Source organism: Vulpes vulpes, chromosome 11 (genome assembly GCF_048418805.1).
Source record: "Vulpes vulpes isolate BD-2025 chromosome 11, VulVul3, whole genome shotgun sequence".
In the NCBI taxonomy this organism is placed as follows: Eukaryota; Metazoa; Chordata; class Mammalia; order Carnivora; family Canidae; genus Vulpes; species Vulpes vulpes.
The window spans coordinates 38,223,992-38,243,726 of NC_132790.1; the positions used below are offsets into that span (position 1 = coordinate 38,223,992).

At 42.9% G+C, this 19,735-nt stretch overlaps 1 protein-coding gene across 1 annotated transcript in view; it reads right to left on the reverse strand.

Moving 5' to 3' along the window:
- RAB38 (RAB38, member RAS oncogene family) overlaps positions 1-19,510 on the reverse strand; it is a 56,639-nt gene extending 37,129 nt beyond the window's left edge. The window contains exon 1 of the mRNA XM_026015263.2: positions 19,215-19,510. Coding sequence (XP_025871048.1) covers positions 19,215-19,416 — 202 coding nt within the window. The 5' untranslated portion in view covers positions 19,417-19,510. The remainder of the gene's footprint in view (positions 1-19,214) is intronic.
- Positions 19,511-19,735: the final 225 nt, after the last annotated feature.

Sequence of the window (19,735 nt, forward strand, 5' to 3'; positions counted from 1 at the left end):
ATGTTCTCACCACATACCAAAAAACAGTAATTATGTAAAGTGATAGAGATATTCATTCTATTGTGATAATCACTTTTGAAATATATATCAAGCCATCATGTTGTACAGCTTAAATGTATATGTTACATGCCAACCATACCTCAATAAAGCCAAAAAGAAAAATCACCTTAGGTATCTCTAGAATACCCATTCTGGGCCCTGCTCTTCAGAGATTTTTACTGTGCTAGTTTTCTGTGGGGCCCAGGAATCTGTTTTTAAGCACTCCCTAGGTGAAGTCTTAAAACTCTATTTCTAGGAGAATTCACTTTCAAAATGTAAGCATTAACAGTGCGCTCTACTGCTTTAGCCCTTACTGACTCTTACACGCTTAAAAACAGACACCTTTATTAACATTGCACGTAAGGAGATTTTGGCTCCAATCACCTTTCCAAACCCCTCTGTCACTTCCTTCAACATACTCCACAGCCAAGCCTCACTGGATTACTTATTCTTCCTAAAACACATCCTACAGTACTCACTGGATTTTCCTGCCTTTTCATACCTCTGTTCCCAAAGCCTGAATTCCTTCTCCATCTTTCCTCCCACTCTGCTCCATGAAATCCTTTGCAAACTGCAATTGTGCCCTGAAATGTCATTATATTGGTGCAACTTTCCCTGGCCCCCCAGCTGAAACTAATAACTCCTTTTCCCACAGCATCTTCTTTATCCTACATTCTTCATATTTGTCATGCTATATTATCTATATATCTCCAGCATGGTACTGTAAAATCAATCCTAAAGAGCAAATTGAAAAAATATATATATTAAAGATAGAGAATGTGAGCAGGGGTTGGTGGAGAGGCAAACGGAGAGGGAGACAGAATATCTTAGGCTTCACAACCCTGTGATCATGACCTGAGCCAAAATCAAGAGTCAGATGCTTAACTGACTGAGCCACCCAGGTGCCTTGATCATATTTTAATGTTGCAAATCTGAGGTCTCTTCTCTACTTGTATGATAGAATAAAAACTCAAGGTACTATTGTAGAAATAAACTGAAATTAAAGTTCTTTCTTCCTCTAAAATACAACATCATCATGTATTCACGAACTAGTGCTATGTACTAATACACTCACTCTATGTTATACTCTCATTTCCAGTAAATAATCAATAGTGGAAAAAAATTAACATTCTGAAAGGGTTATGTGCATATCTGTTGTAACAAGTTTGAGACTGGAATGTTATGTTTTTGTAATCATTCTCATCCTCTTAAAAAATAATCTCTTGGAATCAATTTACTCTATTCAAAATAACATATGTTTTGGGTCACGGCATAATCCAGAGAGTTAAGAGTACCACTAAGATACTCTCTTTATATCTCAGAAATAATAGTATGAAAGGCAGGAAGATGAATCCAAAAGTATATATGGACTTTGGACAGGAATCTAGAGGAAAACAAGTCTATCTAATGACTGTGATGGCCAAATGGACACTGAACTTAAAATAGCTTAACTAGTTTTGAAGACTCAGGGAAACCCACAGACTAGACTCAGAGTTTGGAGGACATCCTCGTGAATAGGTTTCCTCCAGTTTTTAAGAGCCCATCTGACCCTCTGGCCATTGTTTTGAAACTCATTCATCTTCTCTCTTCCCTACTTTGCCCCACCAAGCAAGCAGCAGAAACGCATCAAACCATCACTTTTTTTTTCCAAATCACCTATGCTGACATACTAGCATTAACCATGTGTAATCTTCACTCACAAAATTACAAGCTCCCCCTAGCCAGAACCACCTTTCAGCAGCCCCCATGACAAGTATCTTGAGCAGTCAGTATACAGTGAGTGCTCAATAAGGCCTCACTGAGTGAAGGAATAGCCCCTGATTCTCGCCACCCCCCCCGCCACCTTTCCCAGCAGATACATGCAGGCTTAACAAGATGTTAAGAGTCACCCTCTGCCATGTCTCTTGCCTTCATCATCACCACTCTAGGGAGGATCGCCTCATCTCATCCCATCCATTTACTGAAGAACAAAGTTTTGAATCCTTATTATTTTTCAGGCTCTATTCTAGCAACTAGAAAACAGAATTAAAGGGCCTTGTTCTAATGAATCTTACATTCTAACAGCAAGAGATAAAAAGTTGGTAAGGTACACACAACGCTACACTAGCTGGTTAAGTGTTAGGAAGAAAAATAAAGTAGGAAAGGAGAATATGGTATGTGGGGGTGAAGGCAAAATTAAGCAGGATGGATGATGAAGGCCCACAGAAAAAGTGTCCCTTAAGTAAAGACCAAAAAGAAGTAAAGGAGAAAGCCAAATTGGTATTTTGGAGAAGAGTGTTTTCGACAGAACAACATCAACAAAGACTCTGAGGCACAAATGTGTCGGTTAAGTGTTTAGAGAAGAGCAAGGAGTCTCTGTTGGAGAGGATAGAGCAAGAGGAAGAGTATATATTGAGGCAGGCAGATCTCAAGGTCCAGAGGGGAGCTAATTTCAGGCCATTATATGAAGGTTGCCTTTTATTCTGCATGAGAGAGGAAAGCAGTGAAGGACTGTGAGCAGATTAGAAACATGATCAGAGGCAGGACTAAATGGATACTATGGTTGTCGCATTAAGGAATGACCTATAGGAGTCAAGGTTGGAAGTGGGGAGACAATAATCCAGGCAAGAAACATGGTGATGGTGAAAGGTGGTGAAGATTGGTTGCTTCCTGGATATATCTGGTAATCAAGATAATAGAGGAGACGTTGAATATGAAATGATTCCAGCAGGACTCCAGAACTTTTGGCTTAAAAAAATCAAAAGAACAGAGTTGCTAGTAGCTAAGATAGAGAAGACTTTGGGGGGGACATCTGGGTGGTTCAGCAGTTTAGCACCTGCCTTTGACTCAGGGTGTGATCCTGGAGTCCCAGGATCGAGTCCCACATCAGGCTTCCTTCATGGAGCCTGCTTCTCTCTCTGCCTATGTCTCTGCCCCTGTCTCTTTCTGTGTCTCTCATGAATAAATAAATAAAATCTTTTTTTTTAAAGAAGACTTTGGAGGTGCAGGTTTTGTGGAAGTAGATCAGGACTCTGATACGTTAAGTTTGAGACATCTATTAGGCTGATATGTTGAGTAGGCAGTTGTGTATATAATGCTGAAGTTCCAGAGGATGGTCAGGTCTGGAGAGCTAACTGGTACTTTAATTTCTATATGCCTCTGCCAGATTCACCTTCCAAAGCTCTATTTTCATCCTATCATTTCCATAATTAAACACATTCAGAGAGCCACCACACTAACAGCAGATGCCACAAACTGGTGGTTGGGCTGCTAACATGTTCTATGACCCACACAAAATTAAGGCAATTTGAGCTATTTTCCAACAGTCATAAATTGGAATATCTCTAGGCATGTCTGGGTGGCTCAGTCAGTTAAACCTCCAGCTCTTGGTTTCAACTCAGGTCATGATTTTATGGGTTATGGGATAAATGCTGCGTCAGATTCTAAGCTCAATGGAGAGTCAGTCTACTTGAGATTCTCTTCCTCTGCCCCTCCCCACACTGGTGTGTTCTCTCTCATTCTCTCTCTCTCTCTCTCTCTCTCTCAAATAAATAAATATATCTTTTTAAAAATTGGAAGATCTCTAATAAGACAGATATTGGAATTTCTTAAAAACTCAGAGCATATAGAACTACCAAGTTCACATAATAAGAGTGATGTCTAGAAGCTAGTTTATTTTATTTGAGCTAACTAGTACCAAACACCCAATTTTAAAGGAAAGATAATTTTCTCAGATGCTATTCCTTTTGCATTGTCATATACCACAAAAACACTGTCTTAAATTTAAATGTGTATAATTGCATCCATTTTATAAAAATAACTCTAACAAAATATTTAGAATTTAATGAAATTGATATAATTTTATTTTAAAGTTGTTGCTACTGATCTGTTTTTCTTACTATAAGCCTCTTCCAAATGGTTACCTAGGATTCCATGTTTGTTTATTTTTGCATCAAAATACTCTTTAACCCACTGGGCTTGTTCCAGCTTATTCATCTAGCTAAAAGTGGAGTTTTTTTTTTTAATTAATTTTTATTGGTGTTCAATTTACCAACATACAGAAAAACACCCAGTGCTCATCCCGTCAAGTGTCCACCTCAGTGCCCGTCACCCATTCCCCTCCAACACCCGCCCTCCTCCCCCCTTCCACCACCCCTAGTTCGTTTCCCCGAGTTAGGAGTCTTTATGTTCTGTCTCCCTTCCTGATATTTCCAACATTTCTTTTCCCTTCCTTTATATTCCCTTTCACTATTATTTATATTCCCCAAATGAATGAGAACATACACTGCTTGTCCTTCTCCGATTGACTTATTTCACTCAGCATAATACCCTCCAGTTCCATCCACGTTGAAGCAAATGGTGGGTATTTGTCGTTTCTAATTGCTGAGTAGTATTCCATTGTATACATAAACCACATCTTCTTTATCCATTCATCTTTCGATGGACACCAAGGCTCCTAAAAGTGGAGTTTTGTAGAGAAACAAAACATGATCCAGGATTATGGGGAAGCTGTGTTACCACTTCCTAGGAAAACAAGGAGCAGTAGCTTGAGTGGTCCTAAACTGGGAACAGATTTTTCAGGGAGAAACTCATCAAAAGATGAGTAAGAGTTTGTCAGGTAGACAAAAGAGTTCCCGTATGTTACCCTCTGGGCTCCTATGGGATTTTCAAAGTTGCATACCTTGATATACAAGTTAAAGGCTAATCCTCAGACTGAGGATCCTCGTGCCTGAAACCATGCCTTGCCTGGCTTTCCTCTAAGTTTCTCTTCTTGCTTTCATTCACACTCACTCCAGGGCACCCTTCACTCCTGCTGGAACAGACCCATTCCCTTCCCCTCTACCTAACTAAACCCTAACTATTCTTCAAGGTTGTACCAAGCCCTGCTTCTTGGAGCTTTCTGACTAACTTGACCCCACTCTTAACTCTTTCCTCCATTGTACTCACCTAGCACTGACTGTGTCACTTGTTTGCCCACTTATGCAGCACCACCCCCCATCTTGTATGGCTTTTTATGTGCTGCACATCTCTGCAGCCTATGTCCCTGATTGCACAGAGATGCCTTGAGCCCACTGTTGAATTACTCAATGCTGTTCCCTATGTCTCCACAGCACACACCCTCTGAGACGCTCATAGGCTACTACACTCACAACAAACCTGTGTGATAGAAGGGGACTATAATACAAGGACTCTTCACATAATGAAGCAACAACTAACACTAATTTCTTATTAGTGAGGGGGGAACCCCAGTGGGGAGAACAGTGAACTGAAGAAAGCAAGATCTCTCATCCAACTCATTTGTTATCTATGCCTACTAAACTCCCGCTCATTCTTAAGATTCACCTTGAAAAAAATAATCTACCCTCCCGCCCTGTTCAGAACCACTCAAGCTCTTTCCACAACTTCTTTAGTTCCCTCAGTTCATAGCTAGATAGGGTATGTCGAATGAAGCCAAAGTCTGTGAGAGTAAGATGACATAAAAAGTAACAATTGATTTTTCAGGTGTCAATAAACAATAACATTATGGAAAGGAAGGGTGAATGATTTGTAGTGACCTATTTTTAAAATAATAACAGAATATTCTAATTAAATTCTATATTTAAATTTCAGGCTGTGGTGGGAGCAGGGAGAGAGAGAAACAGAAACAGAGAGAGACAATTAGTACCCCATTATCCCAGATTTTTTGGTCAGAATTTATTTTGACTGAGGTCCAACACTACTCAGATTAGATGAAATAACTCACTTGAATAGAGAATAATGTAATGTCCAATACTGGATAGTGGGAGGAAATGAAACCAAGTCACAGAAGAGAGGTTGGCACAAATTGAGAAAAAAAAAACAAAACCAGCATTCCATGTTGTCACCTAAACAAATTAAACAAATGCCTAACAAATAACCTAAAAATATCTCCACTGAACAAGAAGCTCAAATGTATTCATAAAAAGGTATGTTTGAATTACTTAACATTTGACATCACCTCTAAGTTACCTTCAAAGATACTTTTATAAATAACTCACAAGACAGTAAAAAATTCACGAGTTATAACACTTTTACAAATAAGTCAGAAATCTAGGAATTATGACTAGACTCTAAGGGTTTCACTTAAAGAATTTCCAGATTCCTCTAGAGCCCTAATTCCCAAAACATGTACCAGGTTGCTCTAGGGTGTGTCAGTGAACCCACAGGGGTGCAACAGGATAAACAGGATATTTTAAAATCTCAAGCCAGACACAGCAGTACTCAAGCTCCATCAAGGAACTTGATCTCAGGAACTTCTAGCTTGAGACAGTTCACAATCTGAACATTAGATCATGCTATAGTCCTTCTGACATGATCTTATCTTTTCAAAACTATAGTTTTCACAGTTTAAGTGATAAAAAACCAAGACTCAAGGGCCTGGGTGGCTAAGTTGGTTAAGGGTCTGACTTCGGCTCAGGTCACGATCCCAGCATCCTGGGATCCAGCCTTACATTAGGCTCCCTGCTCCATGGAGAGCCTGCTTCTCCCTCTCCTTCTATCTGCCACTCCCCCTGCTTGTGCTCTCTCTCTCTCTGTCAAATAAAGTATTTACAAAAAAAAAAAAAAGTAAGAGTCATGTGAAACAGGAAATGAGAGTGTTGATGTCTATTCTGACTCAAAATTTTGTGATGTTGTTCCATGGCCCAAAGGCACATATATGCCAATAGTAAATAATTAAAATTATTAAAAATGTAATGAAAAAATTTTAAACTTGTGTTTCAATTTTTTTTCAAATGGCTACTAAGTTGTTAGAACAAAATACTTATTGAATTGTTTGGTGCTAACTACTGACTACATAGAACTTGGCCTGTTAATCCTATTGACCTAGAGGCACCATGAAAAAATTACTTTGACACCTAAGAAGTCTGCTATAGCCTCTAGAGTCTAGAGTGCTGTTTTCTTTAAGTTTATTTATTTTTTTTTTTTTAAATTTTTATTTATTTTTGATAGTCACAGAGAGAGAGAGAGGCAGAGACACAGGCAGAGGGAGAAGCAGGCTCCATGCACCGGGAGCCCGATGTGGGATTCGATCCCGGGTCTCCAGGATCGCGCCCTGGGCCAAAGGCAGGCGCCAAACCGCTGCGCCACCCAGGGATCCCCTGTTTTCTTTAAGTTTAAAACACACATGCACGTATGCACATATACCTCCCCCTCTATCCTACACAAGACTTAATTTTTATTCCAATACCATCAAGCGTCAAAACTATTTTTACCTTTAATTTTCAAACTAGAGACTTGCGCCCCATAGTCACTGTGGTTTTTCTACCTAGAAGGAGTATATTCAAATGGCTGTTGGGGCACCTGGGTGGCTCAGTCGGTTAAGCGTCTGCTTTCACCTCAGGTCATGATTTCAGGGTCCTGGGATCCAGACCCATGAAGGGTTCCCTGCTCAGCAGGGAGTCTGCTTCCCCATCTTCCTTTCTTCTCCCACCCCATATCCCCTCTCGACTTATGCTCTCTTTTTCAAATAAATACATAAAATCTTAAAGAAAAAAAAAAAAGATAGTTGTTATTAAGCCAAGCCAACCCTCTGGTCTCAGCAGTGATATGTGCAAAGAATTCAGCTCATTTAATTCTTAGCTCTATCCAAAAATATAAAGATTCTAAAAATTATAAATTATTCCTTTAAAATATATAATGTGTATCTTCTAAATTCAACTTAATCTCAGGAATGTGAAAATGACTGCACTGCTGTATCACACTCAGGAAACAGTAGAAATGGAGTAGTCAGAAAATAGACAACAAATCTGTTCCTACCCAGCAGTATCCCTCATGACCTGTATGACTTTTGAAAAGTTTTACATGTTTTTTGTCCTTGCCTATGTGTTTTCTAACTCATCTAAGCGTAGTTCTCTCGGGTCTGTGATGGGGCTAGTAACAGGACCCGCCGGATCTGTTCATTGTGAGCAATAAGTGAAATGATACATAAAAACACAGAGTATCATGCCTGACACTCAATAATGATGGCTATTAATAACACATTACATTGTAGGGAAATTGACAAATAACTTGTCAATTTACTTTAAATTTTGCCCTGGAAGTTAGATTCCAAATTGTGTGGACCCCTTCCACAATGGATATTTCCTTTGTCCCCATTAGGCTGAGGAGCTCCATAAGAAGCAAAGTTTTTCATTCCTTTTCTTGAGAGAGCAGTTTTGTGTAAGGCTGATGAGGAAGACAGGTTAAATAATGTATCAGGCTAACAGAGACTACGAAAAGTAGGGATTCAGCACAAAGAAATAATTCTGATTTCTCTCAGATATTTGAAACTATTAACTTGGTTTTCCTTGTTTGGTTATCCCCTGTATAATGCTTTCTCCTTCTCTACCTCTTTGCTCACTCCACAGTCATTTAATTAAACTATGTCACAACTTATGGCAAGGTCGGCTAAGCCACACCAGGCATATCTGGGAAGGTAGGAAATAACTCTTAATACACGGCTGAAGGAAGAAGTGCTACAGGGAGAGAGAGAGAAAAAAAAAAGGTTGCATGCAATTCAAGGGAAGAAGAATGAGAGAGAATTATAGAAGTCTTTATAGAAGAGTTGCCCTTCCAGGTGGATCTCAAACATTTGATAGGATTTGGATATGTGGAAACAAAGGGAAGGGCATGTGAACCAGCAGGAAGAGCAGGAACAAAGTCTCAGAGGCAATGAACTTGGGGTGTGAACTAGGAGGCAAAAAAAAAAAAAAAAAAAAAGGCCAGATTCTTAGCCTCATAATGGAGAGCAGAGGAAAATATTACAGATGTTATTTGAGCCAGACCATGGATGTCTCTGGATGTTCCCAGTCTCTTCACCCTCTCTTCTTCATTGCATGAATTTCCATAGGACTGGGTGCCCACTAAATTCAATTATTGTGTGTCTCAGTGCGTAAGACTATATCAAAACATCTAGTGTTTAAAAAATCAATTCTTCAAATCTCATCATTAGTAAACCAGAGATGCCTGTACTCTTGTTTCAGTTCTACCATTAACTAGCTCTAAAAGCCTGAGAAGCTAATACAAACCCCCTCCCTTTCAGTGCAGAGCTTGGTTTAATGAGCTCTCAAGATCTTAACTCTGTGAAAATTACCCTTCAAAATTATTACTCCATCTAATGTATCAAAAAATCATAAAGATAGCTTTGCCATTTGACCTCCAGATGAATGACACTTCATTCCAAATTATGAAGACTTGGTTAAATGATGAAGTGCAGCTTTTAAGAATGGTCTTTAGGGTGGCTCCCCAATTTTTATGGTGAAAAAATGAGACAGAATGCCACTGTAAGAAAAGTGACTACCATATTTATCAATTTTACAATGTATGCACTTGTAATATATTAATATTCATAAAATTATGAAGCTATTTTTTTTTGCTTTACTGGAGAAATTTTTAGATCAATGATATATCTTGGAATTGAAGCAATGATGGATAGTTGTCTAGAAAACTTCTGAATGAACAAACACTCACTGAGAACCTGCTGATTACCAAGAACTATGTTAGGATTGGGGTTATAGATTGGAAGAAAAAGACATTCCAGAGCAGTAGTAGAAGGCTTCAAATCCACAAAAAGCATGGCTATTATAGGAACAGAGAAACAGTGCCTCCCATGGGCACATGGGCTCAACAGACATTTCTTAAAAGAGGTGAGACGGGTTTAGTGACCAAGAATCCATAGGAGTCATCTAAGTGAAAAGAAGAAAGTGTATTTAGCCACTGACAACCATATGAGCCATAACACAGAGGGTGAGGTAGGTGAACTGAAGCCACAGTAAGATGTGTGGAATGGTCAAGAGTCAGAGGTATGAGAAATGGGACTGGAATGAGTAACCTCAATTTCATGGTAAAGTTTAGCCTCTAATTCTGAAAGTGATGGGGATCTACTGAAGAATGCCAAACAGGAGAATGAGGCCATGTTCAAAAACTTGAGGAAGGGTCGGTATTAGGCAGCTGTTACAGTAGTCCTGATGCATCGTGAAGAAGACATGGCCACTCACAGAGGGATGAGACAGAGTGAGTTTTCAAGACAGAAGAGATAGAATTTGATTAATATCTACCTGTAAGAAACTAAAAGGAATGGGGAATGGGAGGTTAAAACCTGAGTGTTTTTCAAAGAGTAACTTAAAATCACATAGATAGTTTCTTAATTAAATTTTCAAACAGCTGGAAAAAAAAATAGTCGAACTCAATGATTTCAAACCCAGGCTACAGTCATAGTCTTGGCCTTGCCAAGTCAGACGCTACGCTGGTACATCAACCTGGAAGATGAGTGTCATCCGTTGGTGGAATAAATATGATTTTCACCCCAGGAGCAGCAGGGCCAGCATATCCTCCTGGCAGTTTCCATCTCAGAATCAAGAGAAAGAAAGAGGGGCACCTGGGTGGCTCAGTGGTTGAGCATCTGCCTTTGGCTCAGGTCATGATCCTGGGGTCCTGGGATCGAGTCCCACATCAGGCTCCCCATAAGGGAGCCTGCTTCTCCCTCTGCCTGTATCTCTGCCTCTCTCTGTGTGCCTCTTATGAATAAACAAAATCTTAAAAAAAAAAAAAAAAAAAGAATCAAGAGAAAGAAAGAAAAACAGGGGGATGGGGGCAGGGCAGTTCTTAATGACTTGAAAGCTTTTCAGGATTCCACAGAGTAAATCATCAGAAGAGGGAGAAAAAGTCTAAGCCTTGCTACAAAGCAACCATTCTCAAAAACTTTTCAGGTGAGCGATGACTCCAGTATCAAACCACTTTCACTGAGTGACCACTACACACCAGGCACCATGCTTTACTTAGGCTTGGCCCAGTTTCCTCACCTCCAAAATTGGAACTAATAAGACCTATTTGCCAGAATCACTGTGGTGTTTAAATTGCAAAAGTTGCCTTTACAAACTGATAAATGTAACGGATCATCACTTTTAACCTTTAGCTTAACATATGTGTCCTCTCATGGTTTGTAAGCTGCACACTCCCTTCTCACACCCCCTTCTCACACCTTGTAACCTGTAGCTATGTCAGATTATTGCTGTCCATGCCATGTCTCCTCACAGCTAGGGTAGGTGTCCTGTTTTGACTTCCTTTCAGTATCTGACAATTCCCCTTCAGAGCATTCATCAAAACAGAGATTAAATAATTATCTTTCTGTTTTAAATATTATGTCCCACTAGACTATCAGATTCCATAAGTGCAAAAATGGATCCATTTTGTTTACCCCTAAATCCCTCTGCTTATCAAGTGAATGAGTAAATTTTCCCAGGCAAAATCTTACACTTCTCAAATCCTCAAATTTTAAAATGACCTTTTCAATAAGATTCAGCAAAATAAAACAAAAAAATATTTAAGTACCACTTCAACCCTCAATGAGAATAACTGTATTCATGACAATAAGCCACAGTGAAATGGATCCTGGGTTTTCTTTTGATCTAGTCAGGACTCAAGGGCACCATTCACTTCTACTTGCTAAGAACCCCACTCCTCCCTCAATGGCTCTATGACCTGAAACCTGTCCTCTTTCTAGCCATCAGCCCTCCTATCACCTCATCTCCAGTGGGGTTTTTTTTAAGATTTTATTTATTTATTCATGAGAGACACAGAGAGAGAAGCAGAGACACAGACAGAGGGAGAAGCAGGCTCTATGCGGGGAGCCCGATGTGGGACTTGATCTTGGGACTCCAGGATCACGCCTGAGCTGAAGGCAGACGCTCAACTGCTGAGCCACCCAGGCTTCCCATCTCTAGTGTTTTAATTCCTCTTTTCATGACACACATAATCTATAAGCAATGGGAAGCCACCAAGGCAATGTTCTGGAAAGATGAATTTGACCCAGGTACACATAACAACTGAAGAAAGAAGAGACTAGAACTAGCCAGGTGGCTATTATGGAAGAACAGGGAAGTAATAATACTGCTGTGCTTGGTCTAGAGCAGTGGCAGGAGAAGCATAATCACTATCTGACTTGGAGGGTCAAAGAAGAAAAGATGGCAGAGGCTCTAAGTCCAAGTGACTACGGGAAAGGTGTATACCAAGTCCAGCGAGCGGGGAAGGATGCCTAGTTTAGACTTACAAATAGCATCCTTTACTACTTATCATTAGGAAGGGTTATTGTGGCTGTTCTCTGTACTCCTTTGTTGTTGTTATCATTTCCTACTTTCCAATTTTGATACATTGAGCATATATTACTTCACCAATAGAGAAAAACCAACAATCTTTGGGTTTTTTATGCCACTTTCCTATGATATATTGATCTTGCAATATAAGTGAGCTATCATGAAGGAGATGCTCAGCAGGAAGACCAAATGGCAGGTCTGAAGATCGTGGGAAGTCAAGGTCACATGCACATTTTTGGAGTTGTCTGCATGGAATTTAAAGCCGTGGGAATGTGTAAGATCCTCAAGAGAAAGACAGAATTGAAGAAAGCCCCAGGTTGCATGGCCCTGAAATCACCCTCAGGGAGTAACTGGTGCTGGGTAAGAGCACTAGAAATACCCTAGGAGTCAGAGGCTTTATCCAACCTGCTCAGTTTTAAGCTCAGAAAGCAGACATATGTGGTGCAGGCCGGACCCCCTCTGCGCCACCAGAATATTTTCAAGTGGCCTATTTCAATACAGTTCATTCACTATTATAGTGATTTGCTTTGGTGCCATCGTGCCCACTGAACTGTGAATTTCTTGAGGTCAGGAATCAGGTCTTATTCGATTTTTTATCCACTTTTGTCTTCCTCTCACCTAGAACAGTCTCTAACACATTCATACACACTGTGCCACTTCATACCATCTGTGCTGAAGAACCCAGATGTACACATTAGAGCTCTTCCTCCTCATCTCTTCTTTCTCTCAAATGACTTAGCACTCCTTGTGCAGACTGCTATGTGCTCTCTTGTCAGAACTAGTCCTCTAGGGACACCTGGGTGGCTCAGTGGTTAAGCGTCTGCCTTTGGCTCAGGTCATGATCCTGGGGCCCTGGGATCGAGTCCCGCATCGGGCTCCCGGCATGGAGCCTGCTTCTCCCTCTGCCTGTGTCTCTGTCTCTCTCTCTGTGTGTCTCCCATGAATAAATAGACAAAATCTTAAGAGAAAAAAAAAAGAAAAGAAAAGAAAGCTCCCCATCTTGCTCAGTGTACATACTGCTTACCTCTAAGCACAGACCACGTTAGTCCACATGGTATTTAGAAAATCTATAATTAGCCAGCCTAGAAACAAGGCAATAAACTGCCCAGAAGAGAGTGGCCCAGACTTGACATGCATTTTTATTTATTTATTTACTTATTTATTTTTGGCTTGATGTGTGGTTGCCAAATTTAGCTCCCTCTACATTTCTAGATCTATTAACATTTAAGACCCTTCTTCTAAAACCTTGGAGAGTTACAGTCTTTTAGAAATAGACACCGAAGAGATAAAGTCCAAAACCTTCCCCCCATTGAATTTCACGAGGTGTAAGAACATTTTATAAATTCTGAAACAACACAGCACTGTGATCCAGATGAACCTCCTGGCCACTGGCTTGACGCTAGGCCCAGGCCACCTCCCCACCACTTGGCCTGTGGGACAGTCAATGTCCTCCAATGTCTGTCACAGAGTTCAGTCAGGGAAAGTTAGCACACATGCGTGCCCTGAGGGAATTATTTTTCCTCAGCCACTTTTCCTCCTCTGCCACTTGCTAACTCCTACAACCCTGGGCAAGTCCCTTACCTCTCTGATTCTTGTTCTTTCTATTATGAAATAGATTTTTTTTTCAAGATTTTATTTATTCATGAGAAACAGAGAGAGAGGCAGAGACATAGGCAGAGGGAGAAGCAGCCTGATACAGGACTGGATCCTGGGACTCCAGGACCACACCCTGAGCTGAAGGCAGACACTCAACCACTGAGCCACCCGGGCGTCCCAAATAGATTTCATACCACCTGATCCATCTATATCCTTAGCCGTATTGGGCAGATCAAGAAGGAAATTGTATGTGAAGGTAGTTAGAAATGGCAATTAAGAATAAGAGTAATAGCTAACATTTATTCAGCATTTATTATGTGTCAGGCACAGCTCCACGTGAATTACCTCATTTCATTCTTTTAACAACACTAAGGAGCAGGTTCTGCTATAGTCCCCTGTTTACAGACAGGAAACCAAGGCAAAGAAGTTTAAGTGGCTTGCATCAGTCCCAAAGCTGGCAAGGAAAGAAGGTGGAATAAGCTGCGGCATGCTACCTGGGCACACTCAAGATATATCAGAGCTGACAGCAACCGCAGGAGACTACATAATACAAATACGTGACATCGCAGGAAAATGAATCAGGAGCCAGTTCATAGATGAGGGAACTGAGGTTCAGCAAGCTCTCACGGCCTGCCCAACGCCAAGTAGTATATTTTAAAAATAATTTCGAATATATCTAAGGCATTTTACTTTTATTTTTATTTTTAAAGTTTTTTTTTTTCAAGATTTGTTTATTTGAAAGAGAGAGAGAGAGCAAGAGTGGAAGAGGGAAAGAGAGAAACTCAAGCAGATTCCACACCCATCTCAGAGCCCAATGAGATGATCTGAGCTGAAATCAAGAGTCAGATGCTCAATCAATAGAGCCATCCAGGCACCCCAAAGTATTTTATTTTTAAATCGTGAGAAGTAGAGCAAAGCTGTTAGGAAACTGGTACTGGATTCCACAGCCAAATTTTAAATTCCAGCAGTACCACTTAACCAGCTATTTTACTGGGGAATTAAAAATTAAATATGTATGGACAACTGTAAGAATAAATGCTTGAGAAATGTTAGCTACTATTACTATGACTGACCTAATTCCTGCAGCTAGGGTCCCAAAGCACATCGAGAATTCTAGACAAAATTGTATAGTTCTCTTTGAAAATGCTAATGGAATAATTATAGTATTAGATTTGGAGAGGAATAGAAAAGGAGAGTCTGAAAGGGGAACCTTTTCTTTTACTTTTTTTCCTGATACATCTATTTTAAAAACCCTATAACTTAGAGTCAAATTTTCAGAAATAGATTTTCATTCTATTTCTTCCCACTGCCCGCACAGTCGTTCTGATTAATATCCAAAAATATGTTAGAAATAGGAAGGAGAAGCCAAGGATAACCTTTAGTAAATCTAAAGAAGTAGCAGCTTTAAAGAAGAGGAGGGTATAGCCCCAGTGGGCCGACTGTGCCTGAGGCACTCACAGGCCTATGGTCTTGAAGAGCATGGCTTGATTCCAAATCACACAAAATTCTATTAATCCGGCTCTTCCACTTATTAGGTGACCTTGGGCAAAGTGACTTAATTTCTCTTGATGCCATCAAGAGCCTTGGAACCCTGAGCTGACCCAGCTGCTCCTCTATGATGGAATCTTTGGGATTCAGGGTGATTGCCATTCCCTGTGAGGTTTGTGTAATTTACCATATTGGTTTTCAGGCCTACTTCACAAGCCCTGAAAGGTATTAAAAAATATATAATTTTTTTTATTAAGTAATCTCTATGCCCAATGTGAGGCTCGAACTCGTGATCCAGAAATCAAGAGACTCATTCTCTACAGGCTAAGCCAGCCAGGCGCCCCCTGAGAGGTATTTTTTTGGAGTCTTTCAGGAACAGACTGGCCAGTTGAAGTGGCTACAAGAGATTTATCAAGTAATTTAGTTGGACAAATAGGCCCTGACTTGGCATTGAATCAAATGAATATCAAAAATCTAATGAGCAGAGCAGCCCGGGTGGCTCAGCGGTTTAGCGCCGCCTTCAGCCCAGGGTGTGGTCCTGGAGACCTGGGATCGAGTCCCACGTCAGGCTCCCTGCATGGAGCCTGCTTCTCCCTCTGCCTGTGTCTCTGCCTCCCTCTCTCTTTCTCTGTGTGTCTCTCATAAATAAATAAATAATAAATAAATAAATAAATAAATAAATAATCTTTAAAAAACAATCTAATGGGCAAAGATATGCTCTATAGCAGATGGATCTGATATTCTATCAAGGGTGCACCTGGGTGGCTCAGTGGTTGAGCATCTATCTGCCTTTGGTTCAGGTCATGATCCTGGGGTTCTGGGATGGAGCCTGCTTCTCCCTCTGCCTATGTTTCTGCCTCTCTCTGCATCTCTCTTGTGAATAAATAAATAATACCTAAAAAAAGAGAAGATATTCTATCAAGACAGAGCCATCCTCTTCATCTCATCCACATTCCCAATCATCTCAAAGTGAAGCTCAACCAGTTATCTTTTAGCCTCACCTCTTCTTTCCACACACACCCCAGAGTTGAGCCAAAGGAGAGAGCGAAGCATTCCCATGTTTGGACAGACAGGCTGATGTGCAGGTGCTTAAGGTACACTTAGCTGACTAGAGTCTGAATGGGCCCTTGAGGCTGGATTTCATATGAATTCACTCCTCACAGGGCTCTCTATGTCACCGCGACACACCAATCATCCTTTCCCAAAAGGGTCCTGCTTTCCCACAACAAGCGGCGCCTGATGCCCTGCTTCTAACTCAGCTCACGGGGTCTCTGGGCTGTAGGCTGCCAAACACAGGTTCCCACTGAACTTCAGAGTTCTGGGAAAAAGAAGTTCCCCTACTGAAATGCTACATACCATTGTACCCGTACAACTGACTTTCCAAGGCACCTCAGATTTCTTATTTACACAGACTTCTGTCACTAGAGCCTTCACAGCAACTTCATTCAATCCAGAACCTGGCTCAGGAGGCATTTCTTTTTTTCTTAAGATTTTATTTATTTATTAGAGAGAGGAAGCACAGAGGGAGAGGGAGAAGCAGACTTCCCACTGAGCAGGCAGCTGGACACAGGGCTCAATCCCAGGACCTGGGGATCCCGACCTGAGCCAAAGGCAGACACTGAAAGGACTGAACCACCCAGGAGGCATTTCTAAACTTGGGACTTAAACTGCTCATGACAGGGCAGCCCCGGTGGCGCAGTGGTTTAGCGCCGCCTGCAGCCTAGGGCATCATCCTGGAGACCCGGGATCGAGTCCCTCGTCAGGCTCTCTGTGTGGTGCCTGTTTCTCCCTCTACCTGTGTCTCTGCCTCTCTCTCTCTCTCCTTCTTTATGAATAAATAAAATAAAATCTTTAAAAAAAAGACATTTTAAATAAATAAATAAATAAACTGCTCATGACAGCATGTTGTAATATGGATAAAGTTGAAAAATGGTGCTGGGTATTCGGGGACAGATTATGTGTGTAATATAGGACTCATCATTTATTATGACTTTGCACATATATATCATGGCCTTTTTGCCTACCATTTATATATGTTAGTGTAACAATAATCCTTGCAGTTCTCCTCGATAGTAGGGAGCACCACCTTTAGCTGGCTACTCATTTCTCATTTACTAGGAGGAAGCGTTCTCCCTAATTTATAGATAAGGTAACCAAGATCAGGAGGTTAAGGAACTTGCCTAAAATCGCCCAGGATATGTGGGGTAAAACAAGGATTCAGTCGAAAACAGTTCAACTCTGGAATTTAGGCTCTTTCTTTTTTTTTTAAGATTTTATTTACTTATTCATGAGAGACAGAGAGAGAGAGAGAGAGAGAGAGAGAGAGAGAAGCAGGCTCCATGCAGGGAGCCCGATGTGGGACTTGATCCCAGAACTCCAGGATCACGCCCCAAACCAAAGGCAAACGCTCAACCGCCGAGCCACCCAGGTGTTCCTGGAATTTAGGCTCTTAATTACTATACCTTTCTGTCTTCCCTGTTAGGTGAGGACATGAGACACATGGACATTCTCTAACATGCCTGAGGTCACATCCTTATTTGCATTTGACCCAAAGGTCTACATGACAGCTACATGGCCTTTGAAACAGTAAGCTAATTCTAAGCTTCAGTCCTGGATACATACATCAGTGCAGCCAGAAGAATTCTGTCTCAGATGCTAAAACATGCATCAACCCAGTGCAGAGCCTCACAGTGGCTTTTCCAGATGAAAAGCCCAATCAGATAGTGGCCGATGACATCTTCCGGTCTCTAATAACCCCTGTGCTACTAGAGCTGCCGAAGATGAGTCCAAGTGCGTGAATCTGTTCACATGTCAAAAGTTGTATCATAAGACTTAGCAGCTCATGATTAAAGAGGCACCGGGGCCCTCAAAAACAGAAATGCCCTTTCAGAAATTTTCCACATTTGTTCTTGCTTCAAGCCATGATAAAGTGTTTCCAGGCAAACACACCAGCTAAAAATGACCCTATTTTCTGAAAGAGAAGTGGCCAGTTTGCATGCAGCACTTATAAAGGTTCCTGGTACCACAGACCACAAAACAGGCAGAGGTGAGGTGGCTCTGTTCGCAGAGAATCCCAGAGGATCTTGCAACCTCAGAGCAGGAATATTCCTGAGCTGCCCAACCCCCTTCCACTCAACAGGGATGCAAGTGAGCTGAAGCCACTTGTCTGAAGCCATTGAGCAGGTTAGTGAGTGGCAGAGCCAGGATCTGTACCAGGGGCCTGACAGGCAGGGGTTGCAAACAGCTTCAGTCCAAGCAAGGACTCACTCTTGCCGTAGACTCACATTTGCCCAACTCCCCCGCCTACCTCTGGAGACAAATTCTGGTTTCAGACATTCTAATGAAGCTTCTCATTTCCCAGATCTCCCAGTGGAAACTTTAAGGACAAATCAAGAAACCTTAGGGCTAATGTCATCGACTCTTTGACAAAAGTGACCCCAAGGCATGTGCACAGGCTCCTTTTCATAGACCACAGGGATCTCGAGAGAGACCGAGAAATAATACTTTGCCCCCAACACCTACATACAAGGACCCTTGGCTCCTCAAAGCTGAGAGCCTCCAACTCGCTTGACTGAAGAGTGGACGGGGCGGCAAGAGCTGGAACAAGGTGAGCGATGGAAAACAGCTGGAGGACAGATCCCTCTAGCCTGGAGCTCTCCTGGCTGCAGCGGTTAACCCGCCCAGGGGCTTCCCCCTCGGTGGCCGTGGCCTGTGGCCGGCAGCGTCGCCCAAGTCCGGAACAAGAGCTGGGGACCGAGAACTGCAGATGGGCTCCCGCTGGGTCCCGGGGAGGCCGGCGCCGGGGCGCGAGGCCCCAGGGGAGGGTGTGGGAGGCAGCGCCAGCCGCGGCCCCAACGCGCCGGGGAGCGGCTGCGCGGGAAGTTGCGCAGGGAAACTTTGGTTTTCTTTTGGAAGCAAGTTCCGAGCCAGCCGGAAAAGCCTGGCCCGCACGCCCTGCCCCGGGCCCGCAGAGCCGCCGCCAGGCCCCGGCCCGGCCCGGCCCGGCCCTCCGCGGGCGCTCACCTGCGATGTCCCAGAGCTGCAGGCGCACCACCGTCTCCGGGTCCCAGTGCAGCACCTTGAGCGCGAAGTCCACGCCGATGGTGGCCCGGTAGTGCGAGGAGAAGTTCTGGTGCACGTAGCGCTTGATGATGCTGGTCTTGCCCACGCCCAGGTCGCCGATCACCAGCAGCTTGTACAGGTGCTCCTTGTGCGGGGCCTGCATCCTGGCGGGCCGCCCGCGCGCCGAGCCGACGGGGAGGCAGCCGGGGCCTGGGCGGCGGAGCGAGTGGCGGGCGCGGGCGCGGGGACGGGCGCGCGGGGCGGGGCGCGCGGGCCGGGGCGGAACTCCTCCCGCCGCCGGGGGAGCGCGGACCGGCGCCCCGGGGCTCGGCCTGCCTCCCTCGGTCCCTCCCCGCGCCGCCCCGCAGGGCGGAGACCCGAGCGGCCCGGGCCCGCGAGGCGGGGGCTCGCGTCCCAACGCCGGCTGCGAAGCCCATTGGCGCTGCACCTGGCGGTTCCCAAAGAGCCCCCCGCGCCTGTGA